A 21,611-nucleotide genomic window follows, 5' to 3' on the forward strand; every position below is an offset into this window, starting at 1 on the left:
CGTGAGGCGAGGAAGTTGACAAAGGCAGCACAGGAAGGGACACAGGCCACTCGCCTCAGCCGCCTTCCGTACAGCCTGCAGCCGTCCCCCCCGCGGGGCAGGCGGGCCGCGGCGGCGCTGAGGAGCGCTGGGGGACGGAGAGAAGGCCGCGGGGGCGGGAAGGGGAAGGGTGGGGGGCGGTGGCGGCGCTCCGCTTTGCCCGCCCTTCGGTGCCGCTCGGCGGGAAAAGCCGGGCTTTGGCGGGCTCGGAGGACGCGCGGCCGGCGGGAGGGGGGGTAGCCGGAGCCCGCCGCGGCCCGCAGGGAACCGCGCGGCTGCCTCTCGCCCGACATGCCTGCCGAGGGGGAGCTGCCGAGCGGCGACGGCCCCGGCGAGCCGCAGTACCTACGGCAGGTCCGGCACATCCTGCAGCACGGCCACCGGAAGGAGGACCGCACCGGCACCGGCACCATCTCCGTCTTCGGCATGCAGGCGCGGTACAGCCTGAGAGGTCGGCACCGCCGGCATCCGCGGCCCCCGCCCCGGCCCGCTACCCCTGCCCGCTACGGCTCCAGCGGCAGCCGCCCTGCATCGGGGCTGGAGGGAGGGACGCCATCTTCTCCCCCGGGTCCGTTCCGCTCCCGCCCTCTGAGAGCGAGGCCTCTCCCGGCTCAGGGCTGGGGCTCGGACCAGCCGCAGGGGTCTGTGGAGGGGTTTAGGGCCGTCCCGCCAGCTCCTTCGTCCTCTCCCTGCCCGGCAGCCTGCGGCACCTCGGACCCCTCCTCACCCTCGGCCCAACAGCCAGGCCTGGCCTGGCCCCATAGCTGTTCGCTGGTGAAAAAACAGATTAGATCTTGAGGTAGCGTGTCCTGGACCTCTCTACCGTTAAAGCATAGTAGGAAGGATGGTTGCGAAATAGATTTGCCAACAACTTTATCTTAAGCTTCCGCTTTCTGTTGCGAATGCCTGCACATACATCAGTACACTGCACCGTGGCAGCCTCAACGCGGAGTTTGTCCAGGCCCCCGCAGATAATTCATCTTCCCCCACTGTCCAGGAAAATAAGTCACGTTCATGTCTTTCTTGGTCTGAATATGAGAATTACATATCCTTTCCCAACTCCTTACTTCATATCCAAACCTCAGAATGTCAGATGGTGGCATTACCCTCTTCTGTGGAGAAAAACTTAAATTGGCTCACTCTGTCAATTTGCTGGTCACCTCTGACACTCTAAAACTCTTTTTCAGATCAGTTTCCACTGCTAACAACAAAGAGGGTATTCTGGAAAGGAGTGCTGGAGGAGCTGCTGTGGTTCATCAAGGTTTGATATTTGAATGTCCCTGGGGGTGTGCCAGAGAGTGGTATCAACAGAAAAAGCTGGTGTGGAGTGGTTTAAGGAATTTGGAGTAACTACAGGTGCTTCTGTTCGTAGAAGTAGTTTGTAGGCAATTTAGTTACCTGCTCTTTAATATTGAGATAGCTTGTATTGATTTGAACGGAAGCAAGCAGTTCAGAGCCACAGGTGAAGTAAAACTGACATAAATACTAGGCTTTTTGGTAGCAAAAACCTGAGATCTAGTAGGCCTAATAGCTGTAGATAGAGTATTAAAATTCAACTGTAGATAATACATTACGATGTAAGTGTTCCTTTATATGTTGTGACATAGTGAAGGTATGGGAAAGTCTACCTAATGTTTTGCTACATAGCAGGACTCGGATACCCATTAGGTTTTTTTAAGGTATCTTTTTTCAAATATTAAAGACTAGATACTCCCCAAAACAGAACACTTTCTATGTTGGATTTTTGAGTGTGCTGATTTGGATGTGTTGCAGAACTCAGTGAAATTTCTCTGGGTCATTTTGTCATATTTGTCATTTTTGTCGTTTTAACAAAAGGGGTTTTAAGACCTTAAGCTCATTTATAGGTAGCTTGGCAAAGATGATGCCTAGACCATAAATTTTTTGTTTGTCTATTTTTATCTATCTGTAAAGTAAAATCTTGTTCTCTACAAATGTATGTATGAAATTATATACCCCGGTTGACCTTCAGGCTCTACTGTTTGTGTATTGACAAAGTTAGAAGAATCCTAAGTTAAATAACAGCAGCATGGCATTTCAAACTTCATCCTCGTACGTTGGTCATAAGTTTTATTCTGTCCATATGCAAGAACCTCATCCAGGACATTATTCAGACTCTTCATCCTTTATAAGTGGAGAAATACTGTAGACTAGCAAACCTTAATACAGCTGTTTCAAGTCATGTGTTGGGATTAGGAGGTAGACTTCTTACTGTGTGTTTTATAGGGTTCTACAAATGCCAAAGAGCTCTCTGCAAAAGGTGTGAAGATTTGGGATGCTAATGGCTCACGTGAGTTCCTGGATAAGCAGGGTTTCAGCACCAGAGAGGAGGGGGATTTGGGACCGATTTATGGTTTCCAGTGGAGGCATTTTGGAGCAGAATACAAAGATATGCATACAGGTAGTCACATAAAAATATAATCCTGATTGCTTAGTGAGATGACTCTGACACCTCACTTCCAGAAGTTTGGGTGGAATGGACTATTATTAAAGGGACTGTTCACAGTGTGAACGGATAGCCAGACTAAATAGTGTTTAAGAGGGATAATTTCACCTTGTTTTTTGTGTCCTTTATCTCAGTGTAATTATTTTGAAAGATGTAGCTCAGTATATTATAGTTTGATATCTGTAGAACAGATGAATCACAAGGCATACATGTTACTTTAATCTAGAGCAGGTATGGTCACTGATAGATGGGGGGATTTGTGTCTGTTGCATTCCAGAAACACGAGCTAGCTCCACTGGATAACAGTGGAACACAGGCTGCCACCTCTCAATACCAGTGCAGGGTCCAAATTTGTGCTGGCAAGAGCACACATTAGTGCACTATATTTATTGGAGACTGTGGAAGAGAAAGATTTTCCCATTCTGCAGCTGGAACAAAGTAGGATGTATCCATAGCTGATGATGCTGTGGACAGAATAGCTGTAACAAGTTATGATGTGATGCAGTACCTGTTGGTATTATTTTCAGTGGAACTGGTTCATTAAACTTTCTCCGAAGTGTTTTGATGGCACTTTTCTAAGTCACTGAAGGAGAGGATGCACAAAACATTTAGAGGACTGCCATTAAAAAAAGTCAAAAAAAAGATTGTCCCTATCTGGTTGGTGTGATTTTTAACTCAAATTAACAACATGGTAAGTTATTTTTTTTCCTCCTATTTTTTGTCAGTACAGTCTCAAAGTTCACATTAGTTACAGATATTAGACTTAGTACTGGCATGTTGACCACTGGCAGAATACAGTTTTCTGGTAACACAAATGATGCAAGTTGTGAACTGATATATTCAAAAACTTAATAAAATGTTTCAGCAAACCTGAACTTAAAAGGTCTGAGGCATAACATAGTTTGGAAAAAATGAGCAAGATAAATTCCCATAGGTTTCATTACTAATAGATTTCCTTAAGTTGCATTATAATGGATAGGTAATCAGGTTCAGGAACTAACATAACCATTTGACAAGGCTTTTGGCATAGTATTGTTGGCACAAAATTCCCTGAGAGGGTAATTATATATTACTACCTTGTTTGCCAGTTTGGGTCTCCCTGTGACCATAATTCGGTGTTGCTTTGCAATAAGAGTTATTAGAAAAAATTAGTTACCAGCTGTGCTGATTCACTGGCATGAGTCAGAACAATGAGTAACAACTAATGATTCTTTTATTCTGGAATACATTCTAATGTTCAGTTAATTCCAGTGAATTTCTTATATAACTGTTATTGAGCCTAAAAATCAGCCTGTGAGCGTCATTCAGTGAAATATAATATCCTGTGCTACACATGATTAAAGTTCTCTTCTGGCACTGAATGCTATGGAAATTTAGTTTTCATACACAGCCTTGTCAGCGCTAAATGGATGCATTTATTCATCTGTCAAAAACTCCATTTTGAGCATGCAAAGAATGCTGGCACTCCATGTTACTGGTCTAGGCATAATGTTTTTTGTTTTTTTTTTAAGAAGGAGCACTGTAGCATTCAAGTTTAACATGTAGAAAGGCATCTTAATCCAGAAATGCAATGAGCAAATTACTTTAAATACCATGAATCACTAGGTGGTAATATCTTGCCCATTCCAGTACAGCTTTTGTCCTATTTAGGTAGTAAGTCATCACGAATGAGAAAGTAACATGCTTTGTCCAGTTAATTTTTTTTGTATTGCAACTTCTGTTTCCGGGGATGTAGTGTTTTATGCAGACTTCTTATTTGGTCTTAAAAAATGTCTAGTTGTGGAGGTCTGGAATAAAGTGTTTTAGATAGGAATGGTCCTATTTCAGTGGGTGCTAAAGGTACTCAAAGCACATAAAAGAGATTGAGGGACACATGAAAATACCATCATGAGAATTTTGCAAGTCTTAGAGCACCCTAACAAAGACCAAGAATAGCCATTTAGAGGGTGCCAACTGATAAATTCAGTCAATTTCAAAGCTATAATAAAGTCTTCAGAGGTTGTCATTTGGGTATCACTTTTCAGTGGGATGTGGGCTGGGCTTTAAAAATGTATCATGACTTGAATCTATCTGGCTTAGATCTTATTTGATATCTTTCTTCAGATTACTCCAATCAAGGAGTTGATCAGTTGCAAAAAGTGATTGAAACAATCAAAACCAATCCAGATGACAGAAGAATCATTATGTGTGCTTGGAATCCCAAAGGTATTGAACAGCAGACTTTAAGCGAACGCAGTTACACATTATCTTGCTGTATGCCAAACTATGTTCTAGTGTTGTGTCAGCAGTCTTCCATTTCATGTCTTTGTTTATTCTGTATAAAAACTACCAGGAATGCAGTAAAAATGGCTAGGGGTTATAAAATTGATTCTACTTAATTCTCATGTTCAGACCTCAAAAATGTTGAACAATTACTTCAAAGTTTTTCTCTCCAGACTAAAATGAGGGACATACCTGGCTACCAGTCTTTGACATACAGTCATTGTTAAAAGACAGCAATTCTTATTTTAAAAGGGTTAAAAAAAAAACAAGACCAAAAAAGAGTATACCGGTTTATCTGGTTTTTAGCCATTATAATAAATTGTAAACTTAACAAAAACCTTAAAACTAGACAACAAAATTATTATTTGTATAGTAATCATCTCGGTGAACATAGGTTTTGTAGGTATCCATTCACTCTGTAGGGCTATTTCTAAATAAGAGCTAGTGCCAGAGAATGTTTAACTTCAGCAACAGTAGGTCTGTGCACAAAGAAAATCACCACCCAGTGTTTTCCACTTTTGTCTCTGAAAGGGGATGCCTCATGCTGTTGCTGTTATTTGTAGGGTTAAACATTCTCAGATAACAGGAGATAACTGTTTAAAATTTTCCTTACCAAACTGTAATTGCACTATCTGCATTTGTAAGTGTAGATAAACACTCAAAAGATCTTTTGTTTTCTGATTATTTTTTTATTGATCATTACTTTTTTATCTCAACAAGCAGTAAAGGCATGTTGCAGTGGGAAGAGAGTAAGATGAAGCAGTTGGAAGTCCCTTTAGGGTACATGCTTAATTTTACTCTTAATGTCTTCCTTTAGGGAAATCAACTGTCTCACCAAGGTGAGTAAAACTGAACTGCTGTGCAGCATTATGGCATAAATCTGTTCTGTGGAATATCTGTTTATGACTTTTCTGGTCATACAGCCCAGGAGACAGCTTGTCATGACCCAGACTTAATTGCTTAGGCAGCAGGTGCTTTTAAACAAGAGAAAAAGCAACAGAATAATAGTGCAATTGTATTTTTGCTTTCTACTGTATCTCATTAAATACTTGTTCAGATTTTGCTTTTTTTTACATTTATAACACACTAATGCTATTATGATTTTTTTTGTTTTTCCCCTCCTTCCTGTACTGCAATTCCTAGATATTTCTCTGATGGCTTTGCCTCCATGCCATGCCCTTTGCCAATTCTATGTTCTAAATGGTGAACTGTCTTGCCAACTCTATCAGAGGTCTGGAGATATGGGACTAGGAGTGCCTTTCAATATTGCCAGCTATTCACTGCTCACATACATGATTGCCCATGTCACAGGGCTAAAGGTAGGCTATTTAATCATTTTACTTAATCTTGTCTGAGAAGTGAAGGGCTAAAAGACTCTTCCTGTCATGTCTGGGAAAAACTGGAATGAACATACTGTTCAAAATCTTGCTGAAAAATGTGTAAGAAAGGGCCCCGTGAATTTAATGTGAATTGTCTCTGGTCTGTATGGGCAGTTAGGATCAGCAGTGTAAGAATTCTTAAATTCAAGTCAAACAGACAGAAGGTTCTCCAGGTCTTTTTAACTGAACATGTCAAAACTGACCTGTTCCATTTGTCTACTTCTCAGAAACCTGAACTGAGCACTTGTCCTTATGGGATAATAACATACAAGTGATTAAATTTTGTAGCATGTGTTTTTTATTGGCAGCAAACAGTAGCTTAGTGGTTGCTGTCAAGGTTCCAATTTGGGTATTCTGCCCACCTAACTTCCAGCTACAATTTCAGCTGGATATTTTTTTCATTTCCTACTGTAGATGATTTTGTAGAGTGGTAGTATGTGCTCAGATAGCTACTGCCCTGACTCCAGAGTTGTATTTTGTAATTTGTCAGAGTAATTTAAATGCACCATAATCTTGTTGAAGTGAAACCCCCTTTTCTTTAGAACATGTGAAAAATTACACTAGCAGGGCCATTTGGGCCTGATCCTTCTGCTACCAGCAACATGAAGGAGAAAAATAGGGAACTTAAAATAGGGAAGTAGGGAAGAATTGGACTTCACAGCAATTGTTCTACTTAAGAAATTAGGCCAAGGTACTAGAAAAAGTGAAGTTTAAGGTTATGTCCATAAAGCAGCTGTTGCCTCTCAGGCACTTCCTCTCACGGCATAATCTATCCAAGGGCTGATCTACTTTGGTCAGAGGCCAGTAAAATAGCTGCTAAAACTCACCTGAGTTAAATTAGATTGCTGAGGGGCTGTTAAGTCACAGAATTTGCAAGCTTGTGAAACCCATCTGGATGCTTTGGGGTTTAGCCCGTGACTGGTGCCTCCTCTGCCACAAACTACATTGTTTAGTAGTGGCTGAGGCAACTTCCTCAAAACCAGCTTTGACAAGTCCTGCTTACTAGAAGTGGAGTGGAAAAGCTGGATGTCACTGCCCCCCCATCTGTTTCCATCTTGGCGAACAGATCAGTAGTGCTCCATTCAAGTTGCAATTCCACACTGGATGTAAGATGCTAAGAATCAATACTGTAGGCATTGTGATGTTTTGCTTTCTTGAAACCTGACTATTTGAAAACCACGTGTATTCTCCTTTCTATTCAGCCTGGAGAGTTCATACATACATTAGGAGATGCTCACATATATCTGAATCATGTGGAACCTCTAAAAGTTCAAGTAAGTACTTATTCTGTATTCCCGTATCCTTTTATCTTCCACAATGCTTATCCAATACAAAGTTAGAAACCCATTCTGCCTAATGCAAATAAACACAAAATAAGATGTCTTTGTAGTATATCAGAAAAGGATAATTTACCAATTCACAGAGTTAATCAGCATTACTATTTGGGTGAATAAGGCTATCTTTTCTTCACAAAGTAATTTGTTGCAGTAGGAGCAAATCAGAATTTTATTTTACTAGAGTTAGCTCAGACTGAATGTCCTTCCCATCTGTATGGTTCAAAGCCATCCAGAGAACTAGTAATTGGTTCAGACCCAGATGTTCCTGTGAGAGATTGCAGCACATTTGATGCACATCTGGGTCAGAATTTCCAATTTAGTTTCCTCTGGAAGGAATCTGTAACCACTAGTTTGCTCTGCAAACTAAAAATGCTTGCAGTTCATTTGGATGCTCAGAGGAATCCACTTGAAAAGTATGCTACTGCTTCCTATCGAAGTGCTAAAGTAGATTCCACTGAACTGTATTACAATTTTTTTTTTTTTTTTGAGTATAAGTCTTCTTGAGGAGGAGGAAAAATCTACATAGGGTAATCTGAATTGAGATTAATAAAATCTAATTTATAACACAAACTCTCTGCTTTCACATATTAGCTTTATACAATCAGCTTGCTTTTATTTCAGCTTCAGAGGGAGCCAAGACCTTTCCCCAAACTCAGAATTCTTCGTAAGGTTGAAGACATCACTGACTTTAAGGCAGAAGACTTTCAGATTGAAGACTATAATCCTCATCCACCTATTAAAATGGAGATGGCTGTTTAATGCTATAAACCAGCTTCTATTAATGTGGAAATATACCTAAGCTACTTAGCTTTTGCTGTACTTAAAGTTATGGGGTATTTATATACTTGAAATGGTATATACTTTATTACTGAAAAAGAAATGGATGGCAATAGACCAGTAACTGCCTTCAGTACTAAACTGTAGTCTTACAGAACAGATGAGTATTTATTCCTGCTGTACTATGCAGATGCTAACCCACTTTTAAGTTGTTACTGAGATGGTTTTCTACACGTTGTTTCAGTTGCCAGTGGCCACTTCTGTTACCGTTCAGTTACTGTGTGTGAGTATCACTTCTTTACATGTTTTATTTAGTACTGAAAATAAGAACTTTTATGTGATAGAGGGTTTTTTCAAGGTTGTAGAAGTCTTTAAATATGCTCTAAAGAGTATATGTTTAATAAAGCTTTTTTTAAAAAAAAGTATTCTGGAAGGGGTGATGCATATTTAATTTTAGTATGCTTGTTTATAGTTAGTAGTAAATAAGAGTTGGAAAGCAAAGGTAAATTCTGTTTTACTTTAGGATCTTGAAGAGTGAGATGTAGCAAGGAAAAACAAACGAGCTTCCCATGGTCTTCACAGATGAACCAGCAGGAAGGCAAAAGATCTTAATAGAGCTTTGTCTGAAATGCAGTCTCTGCATAGTATCTCTGTATCAGCATTTCTTTTTTATTCGCCAGCACTGCACAAATGATGAATTTGATATAAATTAGAGCTGTGGATGAACAGAGGTTACCATATAGTACTAGCAATAATCTGTCTTCATTTAAAACCAGATCCCACAAGCATATGGACTAACTTTGCAGCCTGGAGCAGTGAAAGTTAGAGTTAGTAGTATTTGTAGGATTGGAGCTTATTAATTAATCTTAACAGAATTCAGCTTTCATCTTGCCTTATCCTTGCAACTTCTGCAGTAACTTCAGTCTTTATAAAATGCCTCTTCAGGAATTCAGTTGTGAAGAGATCTGTGGTTAATATTCAGACATAGCATATGCGATACATATTTGAGCACATGGAGAAATGCCTAGTAATTTTTAAATTATTTTTCAAAGTAAACTGGTAAATACCATCGGAAAATTGTACAATTTGAGATAATTCTAAGAATTTAATAAACACTATGCTTTGATTCCATTCATTCAGGGGCCTGCATAAGAGGACCACTGCATCTTAAATGAAACTGAACGTAACTTTTAAAAGCATATTTTGCATTGAAATTATTTTCAAATTCATTATGTTGATCTTCATTATACTGATCACCGATCTTCAGACTACATTTTTTGTAGCACCATGTCATGTGCTCAAACAATAATTTGTTCCCTTTTTCTAACATTTAGCCCAACACAACAAAATTGCAGGAAAAGGATGTCATTACCTTTTGTAAGTACATCAAATGTAAACAGGCCACTGCTTATTAAAAAGGTTCTCCTCAGTATTGACTGTAGTTCATCTTTCTTGAGCAGAAGTGATCAGACTGTGTGGTATTTCAGCTGAGATCTTATGAGGAACTCGATACATAGAAGGATCAACCCTATCTTTTTCTGAGGCTGCATTAAATGGTCACTCAGGAGCCAACCTGTAGTTAAAATACACTTGGGTCCTACCTTCTTCCAAATTACTGAACTCACAGAGAGTAGCAGTATTCTTGTTACTAGACCTGAAAGCCATGTCACATGCTCCTTCTCATAGATTTAATCTCAGCTCTACTAGTCTTATATTTTGAAGTCACCCAGTTCGGATATTCCAGGTATCATCTGTATTAATGATACCTCCCAGTTGTAGATTGTCAGCAACTTCTTACCATGTGCATACTTTTATAAGTTAGAAGTTCTTGAGTGTATTTACAGTCCTGTAAAGTACAAGAAAACAGTTTAGGTTGCAAATTCACTTAACAGTTCTGCCTACACTTAGCAAGTTAAGTTCCTTTTGCTGGAAATCACTTTATGTAACATGTCAGATGAGGTGGAATCTGCAGGGCATTTTAGCAAGTGTAGCCAGAGGATGCGAAACAAAATGTTGGCCTCAGGGCTTGACTAGTGAGAATTAGCAGTCTCAGTGAAGTTAACCAGGACAGCAATACCCAGCCAAGATAGGAATTTAGAATGGGAATAATTTACATCCGTTCATAAATTAAAGAGGAGATAGTTCCCTCAGAAGGAAAATTTAAAAAATCCTTTTAGGTATTACCTTTAGGAAACATGACAACTGGTCTATTCTCACATAGGTGTGTGGGCATACAGAGCATGCTTAAATGGACCAATACGTATAGCTCTGGAAGAGCTACTGTTTTTCAGTATAGGTATTAGATACAACTTCACTCTTCCCCTTTATCAGCACAATTTACTACCGATAGCAGATGTTGAAATGAAGCTTGTACCTTGATGTCCAAGAAGGTTTATGCTGCTCAGAAGATCAGAAAAATGTAAAAAGCAGAGTTCACACAGCAGACTTTAATGTGCATAAAAGTGAAAATACATATTTTTTAAATTAATGTGTATGAGACTTCTATGATTTCAAGCAAAAAATCTGAATATTCAAAGAATTTGAAGATACAGACTTAAACAGGAGGTACTCAAGGAATTTTAAGGAATTTTCATTTGCAGAATATGAAGACTGTTCACTGCTGCAAAGATGACAGGTATGACTGCAGGCTGTATTCAGAGCAGTATTTTAGACAAAATATGGGACGTTGTTAGATCCTTTTGGGAAGCTATGACAGGAACCCATAGGCCTACTCTGAGAAGGGGATGTTCTTGAACTTACTTCCTGATGAATAAGCTGTCCCAGCAGCTCCCTGTCCCTCGCACCCCCAGCTGTACAGGTGGCATTAGAAGTCAGTTCCTTACCAGATCTGCATATCCACAGCATTTCTGAGTCCTTGCCATTTGCCCTGCTGACTGCCACACTCGTTCTGCCTCACCATTTGGCCTTGAAGAGTTTCCTCTCTTCTGTCGTTCCTCCTACAGATGCAACCTTTTATAATTTCCCCACTTTCCAAGGGTAATTCAATCAACTTGGAGATAGCAAAGAAATTCCTTACCACTTTGCTCAAGTATCAACTCCCTCTATGTTCTACCTTCTTAGACAAGCTTTCATAACCCACATTATTTCTGATGTGTCATGATATGTTGAAAAATTGGCCCTATTACAATACCAGAAAGAATAGTTATCTGGTCATGGTAGATGAGGGGTCAGAAAAGAAGGAACTGTGTCTGAATCTTGAGACAAACACCTACCTGATCAGCCATCTGTTAATTAGTCTGTTTTGGTAAGTTTGCCACCATAGTGACTGGCATCTGTGAAGTGTCTGAATATGGAATACAGCCCAGGTTTCAAGTACCTTTATCAAAGCCACAAACTGTTCATCTGCTTGGAGTTCAATCCACACTTCTAACTTCGCTTTGTAGCCCACAGGAAGGTGAGTTTCTAGAGTAACAAGACTATGCTGCGACCACCATGTAGCAATATCCTTTTTAAGAAAAAAAAGAATGATTACCATAGTCAATTGCTACTGGAGTATTTTGTACAACCTGCTTTCAAGACTTTCAGGTACTGGGACATAATCAAATATTATCAAGTGCTGGACTAATTCACAGAGGCTCCAGAGTCCATACTAGACAAAGACACTGCCTAGTACCAAGACATCCAAAGCCCTTTGGTGCAGCCTACAGCATGACATGAAATAAAGAAAATTAGAGCAGTGCATGCAAGCTTATGCTCAGAAATCACAAGCATGACAGCTGAAGAAACTAATCAGACTATCTTGGAGGGTGGGGCGAGAAAGACTTTCTCATTGCTGCATTTTGCAGAGCCTTACTCTGGAACATTTTGGCCATCAGCAGCACAGACAAATTTTCATTCACACTTCCCAGCCTGCAGCTGTCCATTTGGAGGTAACTCAAGACCTTAGCTTGTAGAAGGAGCTGTTTAAATATCACTCTGTTGTGGCAGTGTAAGGGAAAAAATAAAAAGTTAAGACCTGAAGTCTCCCAGATTAACATATTACAAGAGCTGCTGGCAACTCATATAAAAAACATTTGTACAGTGTCCCTCCTGTGTGTCTCAATAAATCCAAATTATTTTAATTACTCCATTTAAATGAGATCACATGAGAATTTGGATGATGTGAAGTTCAAGGATGTTGCCAATATTAAAAATAATAAGCTTATACTTGTAATATTAAGAGCACTTACACCTGACACAATGAACTGAGGCACACTGAAAAATTATCACTGTGTGCCAAAGGGCATAGTCGTACTAGAATGAGTTTGGAAATTACTGCCCCTTAACTGGATGTTGAACTGCTTAAGTGAAAGTGAGGTGAAAATGCCAAGTGAAAATGCCTTTTCCATTCCAGGGCAAGGAAAGGGGCTGAACCTACGCAAAGGCAGCTGAGTTTGTAGTGAAACCATTATGTAATGCCCACACAAACTGATTGGGCAGCTCTTCCAGGTAACTGCCTCACAGGCTGCCTCAAAATCTGTTTAGGATTTAGCCTTCATTAGGAGCCAACTCACGCCCCTCTGGTCACCCCACCATGTCTCTAGGCAGGGACTTGGGGTACACTGGGGACTGGACTGTCTTAGCCCCACTTGAACATCCTAAGGACTGCACAGCTTTGGGATGTGCTTGCCTATGTGAATGAGGAGCTATTCCCATTTTGAGACAGCTAAAGTGAATATAGCACTGTTTCTGCAGTAGGAAATGATTTCTTCTTCTGGAGACCAGTCCAGCCAGATAAGAGATGGCCCTGTAGACAAGATACCTGGGTAAGAGTCAGGATTCAATTTATAGCTGTGCTACAGATTTTATGTCTGGAGGTTGGCTAAGCTGTTCGGTCAGTTCAGGCCTCAGATTAATTTCCCACATTTGTGGTAGGGATAATAGTACTCCCCTTATTCTTAGGGGAATTCTGTGGATAAATACATTAAATGCTTACGTGGTTCTCAGATGCTATGATGAAAGAAGAATAAAGGTTATACAAACCTTTAAGTAAAGACAGAATTCAGGACTGGCCTTTACTTCGTAAAGCAAGACTTACACTAATGAATACTTCAAGCCCATCCTAATAGACGTTTATTATAGAACACTCCCCAAATTAAGTGTCCTATCTACTGGTAGACAACAGCTGACAGCGAGAAGCACAATGAAATATGTTGATAGCAGGGCTTGGCATAAGAAACTGGCAGCAGAGAAACTATGCTAATGCAGTCACTGTTGTCTCCAGTTGCTGCAGAGAACCGAGAATTTGTTAATTCACATTGTTTGGCTCTGTAAATTTAGTGTCAAGACTTGGCAAAAAGATGAGTGCAATAAAAAACAATTTACTTTAGGTTGGAGATTTGTATCCTAAAAGGTACCAGCCTGTCTATTGACACTTCTCTATTTATGGTATATCTGAGAATTAGTTCTGGTCTTTGGACTCATTAAAAGTATTTCATGTGAAAAGTATTTCAATACAGCTAATGGCAGTGACTTACTACTAGTGCTAGCAATGAGTTTCCTTGGGGGGAAAGGAAGGGTTTCAACCTTATAAAATAGCTGCATATATACCAGCCAAATTCCTCTTAAGGACAGACAGGGCACTGAGTGCACTGGCAGACCTCACCCTGACCAGCCTCACTGGGGGCCTGCACCCTCTGCCCATGGGCCTTAGTTTGTGCCTGCTTCCAGCTGGGGTACAGCTGTGCATGTGTCTGGCCGTGGACCAACACCCCAGCCTGGCCTCTTGACCATGTCCCTGCTCTGTCGTGGCCCTGCCAAGACACCCCCTGGGCTGTGTCTGACCTTGTGTCCTCTCCCCAGGCCTGATCCTGAGCCCCACTCACACACTGAGGCCTGGCCTGGCCTCAGCCCGTCCCCGTCCCCAGGGAGGTGCCCAGGGCTTGGGGACGGGGCTACCCCACTGTCCATGCCCTGGCTTTGTGTCCCCTGAAATGACCCCCTACACCCCACAGTAGTTAAATCATGCTTCAGCAAGTCTCATCCGAGCCCAGATCTCTGTTGGATGGGAGGACACGTCCCTCTTGGGGGGGAGATGCCGTCAGTGAGGGCAGGAGTGGCCTTGCTGGCCCTGTCCAGCCTCACTGGAGGCCACCCCCCCTCACGCCTGCCCTTGGAGTCCATCTCAGCTCAGACCATGGCCCCCACTCCCTGCCTGAGCTACCCCAGGTGTGACCATCTCCCATTGCATTGCAGCTGTGCCAAGCTGTCGTCGTCTGAGCTCAGAGGGCAACTGAGCACCATGCAGCTGCTCACTTCCCCCTTCCCCTCCAGTGCCGAGAAGGAGAAAATAAGCAAAGACTTGGGGTTTGAGATAGGACAGGGAGGGATGAATCACCCATTACAGTCACAGGCAAAAGGCAGACTCATTAGGGGAAGAAAAAAAGAACATAAATTTATTACAGACACAAACAACAACAACGTTTAACAGACAGGGCAGGACAGTGAGAAACATTACCAAATCTTGAGAACACCTTCCCCCTGCCCCTCCATTCTTCCCAGGCTCAGCTCTGCGCCCAATATCTCTACCTCCTCCCCCCAGCAGCACAGGGGACAGGGAATGGGGGGTGCAGTCAGTGCTGCTGCTTCTTCCATCTTCAGTGGTGGGGGAGCTTCTGGAGCTTCTTTCCCTTGCTCCAACATGGTCCCCCTCTCACAGGAGACAGTCCTCCACAAACTTTTCTCCAACTCCCTCCCAGGGGCTGCAGCACTTCCCTCACTGCTCCAGTGTGGGACACCAACTTTCTACAACTTGTGTCCCTGCCATGGGATGTAGCCCTTCCTGAGCTGCTCTGGAGTGAGACATCCCCCCCTCTGCATGCTGCAATCCTCCCAGTGCCGAACTACAACAGTGGGGGCTGCTTCTTCCCACAGGGTCCTGGCCTCCTTCAGGCATAGACACCTTAGGTTTTCCATACAAGGCCCCTCACAGACCATATATCAGTGTCTGCTCACCTGTAGACTTCCATGGGTGGCGGGGAGGGGTGGGGGGGTGGCCCTGTTGTCTCACCACAGGATACAGGGGGGTCTCTGCTCCGGCACACCTCCTCCCTCCTTTCTTCCTCCGTTCCTCCACTGACCTTGGTGTTCACGGAGATGTTGCAACTCCTCCTCACAAGTCCAGCTCATCTTCCCAGGTCCCTTCTTAAATACATTATCACAGAGGTGAAACTGATTGGCTCAACCTTGGTGCAGAGGTGGGTCTGAGTTGGAGCTGGGGGAGCTTTGAGAAGCTTCTCCCAGGAGCCACCACTGTAGCCTTCTCCCCTGCTACTAAAAACCCCACCACTCACTCAAACCCAGAACACAAGCCATAGACCTCACTGATCTGGTTCCCGAACTGCAGGCTGACAGGCCAGCTCGACCTGGTCCTGACTTCATCACCACGGACAGTCTGACAGTCACTGGTCTGTGTCTGACCCTGGTCCCTGTCACTGGGCCAGACCCTGCCCTCAGAGCTGTCTCCTCACCATGACCTTGTCTAGCAACCTTCTCAGCTGACCCTGGCTGCTGCCCCCAGACCTGTCCTGCCAGATGTGTTATCAGTTCCTGGTTCCCCAACCCTCCCTGCACCCCTGACAGTGCCCCCGATGCCACCGAGAGGATGAACTACAGCTTGCTAACAACATGATTTTCTGGGATTTTGATCTTTACAGCTGAATTAGTGCAGCACAAATAGAATTAGTACAAGAGGAGCCAGGAACCTCTCCACTCTAAAACCCACTCCTTCATACAGCCACTGCAAGGTCACATGTACACATGTGCTGCTGTGCTGAGCAAAAATACTGGTTGCTTACCACAGAGCAAAATGGGAGCTGTGATAATTATCCCTGGGCTACAGGGGATACCAATTTCAGCAGCCCTGCAGCTCTCTGCAGACCACATTGTCCAGCCTACATTGTTCTGCACAAATGTTATCCAAGTTGTCTCATGGAACTGCAGTGTGCTCCACGGAGCAGCATGGACTTACTCTTTGTGCCTTGTTTCTCTACCTTTCATATGGGCAATCACGATGATGGATGTATTCTTTCATATTTCTCGCTGATGTGAGAATATGAAGTTTTAGCAGTTACTCTCCTAATAATAATTTAAAAATCAGTTATTTCCAGATTGTTCACAGAAATTGTGTGTGGGAAGAATGAACCAGGGAGATAAGGTGAAGGGAAGCAAATTTAGTAGGGAATATCTGAAATAGATACCAAGTAATTTTTAGCTGTAGTATTTAACTTTAGTGAGAAATGCAAAGGAGTTTTGGCACCAGCTCCTAAGGTCATGCAGTAGTTGCATTAAACAAGCAGTAAATAGGAAAAAGCCGAAAGCATTTATACATATACTAGCATGTCCTCTGGTTGCCACACAAATTCCTAGTGGTGCTAAGGCCTGTAAGGAAATAACAAACATTCAAGATTTGCTTCTGTTTTTTAATTCCCAACAGAGTTACTCAGTAGCATAAAGGATGGAATAACAGTTGATTCAGCATACTGTTTTCTACACATTTTATAGAAAATGTAACACATGTTATAAAAGTTTTTATTGATTTTTTTTTTCCTGCTTTCTCTGCTCTACAAGCAATGTAAAGAATTATATAGCAGGGTGTGTGAAGCAGTAAAGAAATGTGCATACTGTACATCTGGGATTTCAACAGTGCTGCTAAGTATAGTGTGTTGGGAGCACAAGTTCTGGACTGAACTCTCTATTTTACTGGAAACTACACATTTAAAAAAAAAAGTCCATTCACATTTCATACTAAATGTTGGCTGCCTTCCTCAGGCAGGCATTACTGTCCTTTTACATGTTTATTTAAGAAACAAACTATTTCTTTAAACTTAAAGAAATAGAGGTGCAGAATGTGTGTCAATGTCCTGTAGCAAATACATTTAACAGTACTCTGAATAACTAGTTCAACCTGAACTTGGAATAGGTGAAGGAATAGTATCAATATTACACTGCAGTACTGATTGGAGTCACTGTATTATTACTGAAATAAAAAAATTAGCTCTCCAACCTTTGAAATGGTGGCATATCCCATCTGGACATACATATCCTCATCTGGAAAAGCTGGCTCCTTAATCCATGAGGGTTTAAACTCGACTGGTTTAGTGATCCACTCTATTGCTCCTTTATTTCCCATTGTTGGTTTGCATCCAGCATCTGGGGATAAGGAAAATAAGAATCAAATACACTGAAGAATTCTATTGACTTTTTTTTCTGTCAAACTCTCATAAAGAGAGCTGCAAAACTGACATGAAGTAGAAATTCAGGAAATAGAAAGGAAATGAAAAACTGGAATTACTATTCTGTCTGTATTGTACTTTTGGCCACACTTACACTGAGTTGCAATGACTATAGCAATATCCAGACTATTTTTGAACCAAGCAGATCAGGAGCTGTATGAAATAGAGCAGAGTATTCTGTGGGAATGAGTATATCTTGGCAGCATATACTCATATGCACCCTAAAACATGGACATGGCTGCCTGAAATTTTCAGCATAAAAGCTTCTTGCAAAAAAAAAAAAAAAGCAGTCCTTTAAATAAGATGAGTTTCTCAAGCAGCTCTTCTCTCCCACACAAGGGAGAATTTTTCTCCCTTCAAAAAGTGAAACATCTGAAAATGACACCACAGTTTCTCTTCAGGCTCTTCGGGTCCTTGCCATCCTGTATTCACAGAGTTCCCCGTTCAGCATTTTATGATATATGGCATCCCATGAAAACTATGCTGCACTGCAGCACCCAAAGTAGGTCAGCAGCTGTGGCATGTCAGGGAACACATGGGGCAAAGAATCCAGCCCATAGCAGTCAACAGAGTAACATTTCCAAATCAAAATGTGTGATTTCCATCTAATTATTCCTTTTAATTCAAATATTTTAGTTTGAGAAACTTCTTTTCCATTTTGTTTTTGACCAAACATTGGTGAAAAAATACTAACAGGCTTTCCTCTGGAAGCCTCCCCAGATATAAAAGGAACTTTAAATCTTCCAGAAGATAATTCTGGAAGTGGGGTTCTTCTGCAGACTTGAATGGAAGATCTGGCACAGAAATACAGGATAAAATTCTTAGTAATACGTCTACTTTGGTGATGTACAATACTGCTCTCTCTTGATATAGATCAACATTTATTGTCATCATTATTCGGGACTTGAAGAAGGAAGAAAAAAGTATTTTTCAAGAAATGTATATAATAAGAGATATTTCATCTAATGTTTTTAAATAGAAAAATAACATAGTATAGTAGCAGAAAATGATATTCACCATTATTTTGTCTGGGCTAATCATTTCTCATATAAATCTGAATCTGAAAATATTATCTTGCAGATCTGCACCCACCTTTACTTTGAATCTAGATGCATATTTGGAACAACATATAGATTACTTCTGAATGATTAATGCAGCAGTAAACTGGAGGCCATAAACCAGAATTTACAATTTCAACAACACTGTCTTACAGAAAGAACTTCCTTATTACTTCTCTTCCCTTGTGAGTAAACTTCATCCTACTCTGAAAATGAAACAACAATGTTTTTCTCATAAATCAGTGGAAAGACGTTTATCTTCATTTGTGATTAGCCCTCAGCTTTACCATACCATTACTGTTTTCCTGCAATGCAGCATTATGCAGTAGTAGAAGGGGGGTGTCTGAGGGATATACATAAGCAAAGTCATCACTGACTATATTATTGACCTGGAGGAGTTAGACAAGAACTAGTCCATCGCTTCAAAACATAAAACACAGAAGAATAACACTCAATACAAGTGTTTACTATGTGTTGTCCAGCCCTCTCTCAAGGCCTATCTGCATAACTGTAAGCAAGGTTACATCAATTATACTTCTCCAGATAACTCTACCACACTTAGTCTAGAATAATATTAATTTACACATTTTCAGAATAAGAATAAGCTTTTTGTTTCTTTCTGGGAGGTAGCAGAAAACCATCAGAAAATGAGATCAGATAAATTAGTAACATCCAGCTGAACCAAACTCATCAACCCAGCTAACTGTAATATATGATATATTTTTCTAATACAAGTATGAACATCCTATGACTCGGCAACACTATTTCTAGATATAGCAAGGTGTATATTTCCCAGAAGATAAATCCCAGCTGTATTAACTAAATCTGACATCAATAAACTGTTCAGAGCTTTCATAATATTTCACAGAAAGCCAAGCACATGCAACTCTCTCTGGCAATAAGGATGCTGTTTTATGAAGGAAGCTAAAGGCCCTCTGCTGCTGACAGTGTCAGAGTATCCCTCAAAGCCAAGGCAACCAGAAGTTCTAGAAGAAACCAGCAATTATCAAACTTTTGATGTTTGTGAGTATCCCTGTGTGCATACCAGTGATTAATAAAATGAATATGAATGAATATATATTCATATATTTTATATATATGAATATGTACATAGGCTATTACAAATTACTATCAGCAATCAATAATATGGTATCAGTCAATAGTATATCAGTCAATGATAGCATCAATCAGTATTGTAGCACAACCAATAAGAGCAACAGCCAACTAGCTATATACTATTACAGATTACTACAGTTTATCATTAATGAAGCAAACTTATTAACAATATAACAGCAGATATATTTATGATAGATCACTTGTATGAATATATATAATATCAATATGAAGTGAATTAGACAGCTTTCAGAAGGGGCCAAGACATCCTAAAAGAGGGGAACACATCCCAGAGGGGGACTAACCATCCCTGAAAGAGGGGAGGACAGTCTGAGCCAATAACACTGCAGGCAGAGTCCCACTTCCAAAATGATCTGCATCACAGACTCTAGTATCAGCGAGGCATCCCTGGGGAGAGCCCAAGAGCTCAAAGAAAGTTGGTGTGGGATTCAACCAGGAAGTTCTCAGAGTGAGAGAGGCTCCATTTTGGATAAAAATTAAGTCCTTTTTATATCACAGAGACGTAAGAGGGAGTAGGACATTGAGAAGCCATTAGTTGCTGTTAATTTCTATTTTTCACCTGTAACAGCCAATAGATGATACTGTTTTCTGTTCTTTCACAGCAATTTCATTTTTTCAGGCTGCTTTCCACCTTCTTACATGATAAACTGCCCTTACAGTCCCTTGTTTCGTGCTTATCAGTGGTATCTGTGGATATCTCTGTTTTCTAGGTACCCCACCTGCACTTCAAAGAAGCCAGATGCAATTTTCAAGGATGTTTCTTAATGGTTCACATGCCTAGTCTCCGGGCTTGCAGTTCCAGGCTGGCAGCTCTTTTTCTGTCAGTATTTTTGAGCAGATAATATCTTTTGTTCAGTGATTTCCCCTTCTAACTAGGCTGCCTTTCTGGCTGCTCACATCACTGCCTAAATAAGTTATTTTTATTATCCAGTAACATGCTAGGTATATGAGATTTGGCTCCCAGATCAACAGCATATTCAGTAGGGAAGTGGCTAAAATATTAACATCTCCAAGAAAGATGAAGTCAAGAGAAGGGCGTACAGAAAAACACCTGATAAATAGGTCTAGGCAAAAATATTTTCTTTCAGAAATGCCAGAGCTCCAACAAAATTACTCTGAAATGTTCTGTCCAATTTCACCACTAAGCAGCGTGCAGTTGCTACAATTTTCCATCCTGCAAAAATTAAACGTGTGCAATCTCCAAGAACTTGGTGATGCCTGTACTTTATTTGATATTTTAAAGCTAAATATATGTATAAATTACTGCAAAATCAAGACCAGATGTGCAAATGAGGGCAACCAGGAGCAGTCAATCTCTGAATTACTGAGCATTCTTATATTGAGATCCCATGAGCATCACCTTTCCCTCTTGCTTGGCTCACAGAGCATTCAAGAGTGCAGCTATGGCCAAGTTCACAGCACCCTTCTCTGGTGCAATCTGTTGAGCAAACAAATGTACATCCACCAGTGTCATCCACAGTGGTTTGATACTCACCGATGTCTGTTTCTGTTAAGTGATATTTTGTTTGCCAGAGATTAAAAGACAACATTGTTGGTAACACAGCAAGAGGAAAAGTCACCGGTACTGCAAAAAAGGAGGAATCTATAATGGTTAAAAAATACAAAAGAACTAGATGCTGAAATATGTGACTTGCACCAAATACCCACCTGGAACTCTCCACACTGGCTTGCCTTAACACCAATCATGTTGTTCCCTATTTCCAAGAATAATAATGGAAATATTTTGTGAAAATGCACAGCTTAAATGTTTGTTACTATCCTTTTTACAACAGCGCCCCCAGTCTTACCCAGCAGAGTTGCCTGTCACTGGTGAGCTCTCTGTAGAAGCCTCCAAAGTTGTTGACAATTTCTCCCATGTCTCTATTGACCATGTGAATAAAGAAAGCCTTCACAGCACATATGACTGC

General features: G+C 41.1%; 2 protein-coding genes across 3 annotated transcripts; one reads left to right on the forward strand and one right to left on the reverse strand.

Moving 5' to 3' along the window:
• Positions 1 to 177: 177 nt before the first annotated feature.
• Positions 178 to 9,687, forward strand: TYMS (thymidylate synthetase). Of its 2 annotated transcripts, none has more exons than XM_042798012.1 (7): positions 178 to 490; positions 1,227 to 1,300; positions 2,284 to 2,458; positions 4,607 to 4,708; positions 5,909 to 6,084; positions 7,347 to 7,418; positions 8,103 to 9,687. In XM_042798012.1, exons 1-7 carry the CDS (start codon positions 331 to 333, stop codon positions 8,238 to 8,240), a joined length of 897 nt encoding a protein of 298 aa, XP_042653946.1. In that variant the 5' UTR covers positions 178 to 330; the 3' UTR covers positions 8,241 to 9,687. The 2 variants fall into 2 exon arrangements, with proteins under 2 accessions (XP_042653946.1, XP_042653947.1); XM_042798013.1 differs by having other exon boundaries at positions 2,284 to 2,347.
• A 2,076-nt stretch (positions 9,688 to 11,763) lies between these two features.
• On the reverse strand, positions 11,764 to 21,560 carry ENOSF1 (enolase superfamily member 1). Its single transcript, XM_042797858.1, is given in 8 exon segments — positions 11,764 to 11,854; positions 12,042 to 12,207; positions 16,598 to 16,637; positions 17,263 to 17,372; positions 17,375 to 17,408; positions 18,509 to 18,600; positions 19,027 to 19,057; positions 21,492 to 21,560. Coding segments are annotated over 8 exon segments (633 nt in total).
• Positions 21,561 to 21,611: the final 51 nt, after the last annotated feature.

Source organism: Tyto alba, unplaced genomic scaffold (genome assembly GCF_018691265.1).
Source record: "Tyto alba isolate M040663 unplaced genomic scaffold, T.alba_DEE_v4.0 Super-Scaffold_27, whole genome shotgun sequence".
Taxonomy (NCBI): Eukaryota; Metazoa; Chordata; class Aves; order Strigiformes; family Tytonidae; genus Tyto; species Tyto alba.

Coding starts and splice junctions, on each gene's coding strand:
- TYMS (XM_042798012.1), top strand. CDS start 331: ATGCCTGCCGAGGGGGAGCTGCCGAGCGGCGACGGCCCCGGCGAGCCG. Junction 4,709..5,908: donor GTGTGCTTGGAATCCCAAAG/GTATTGAACAGC, acceptor TGCAATTCCTAG/ATATTTCTCTGATGGCTTTG. Junction 6,085..7,346: donor CCCATGTCACAGGGCTAAAG/GTAGGCTATTTA, acceptor CTTTCTATTCAG/CCTGGAGAGTTCATACATAC.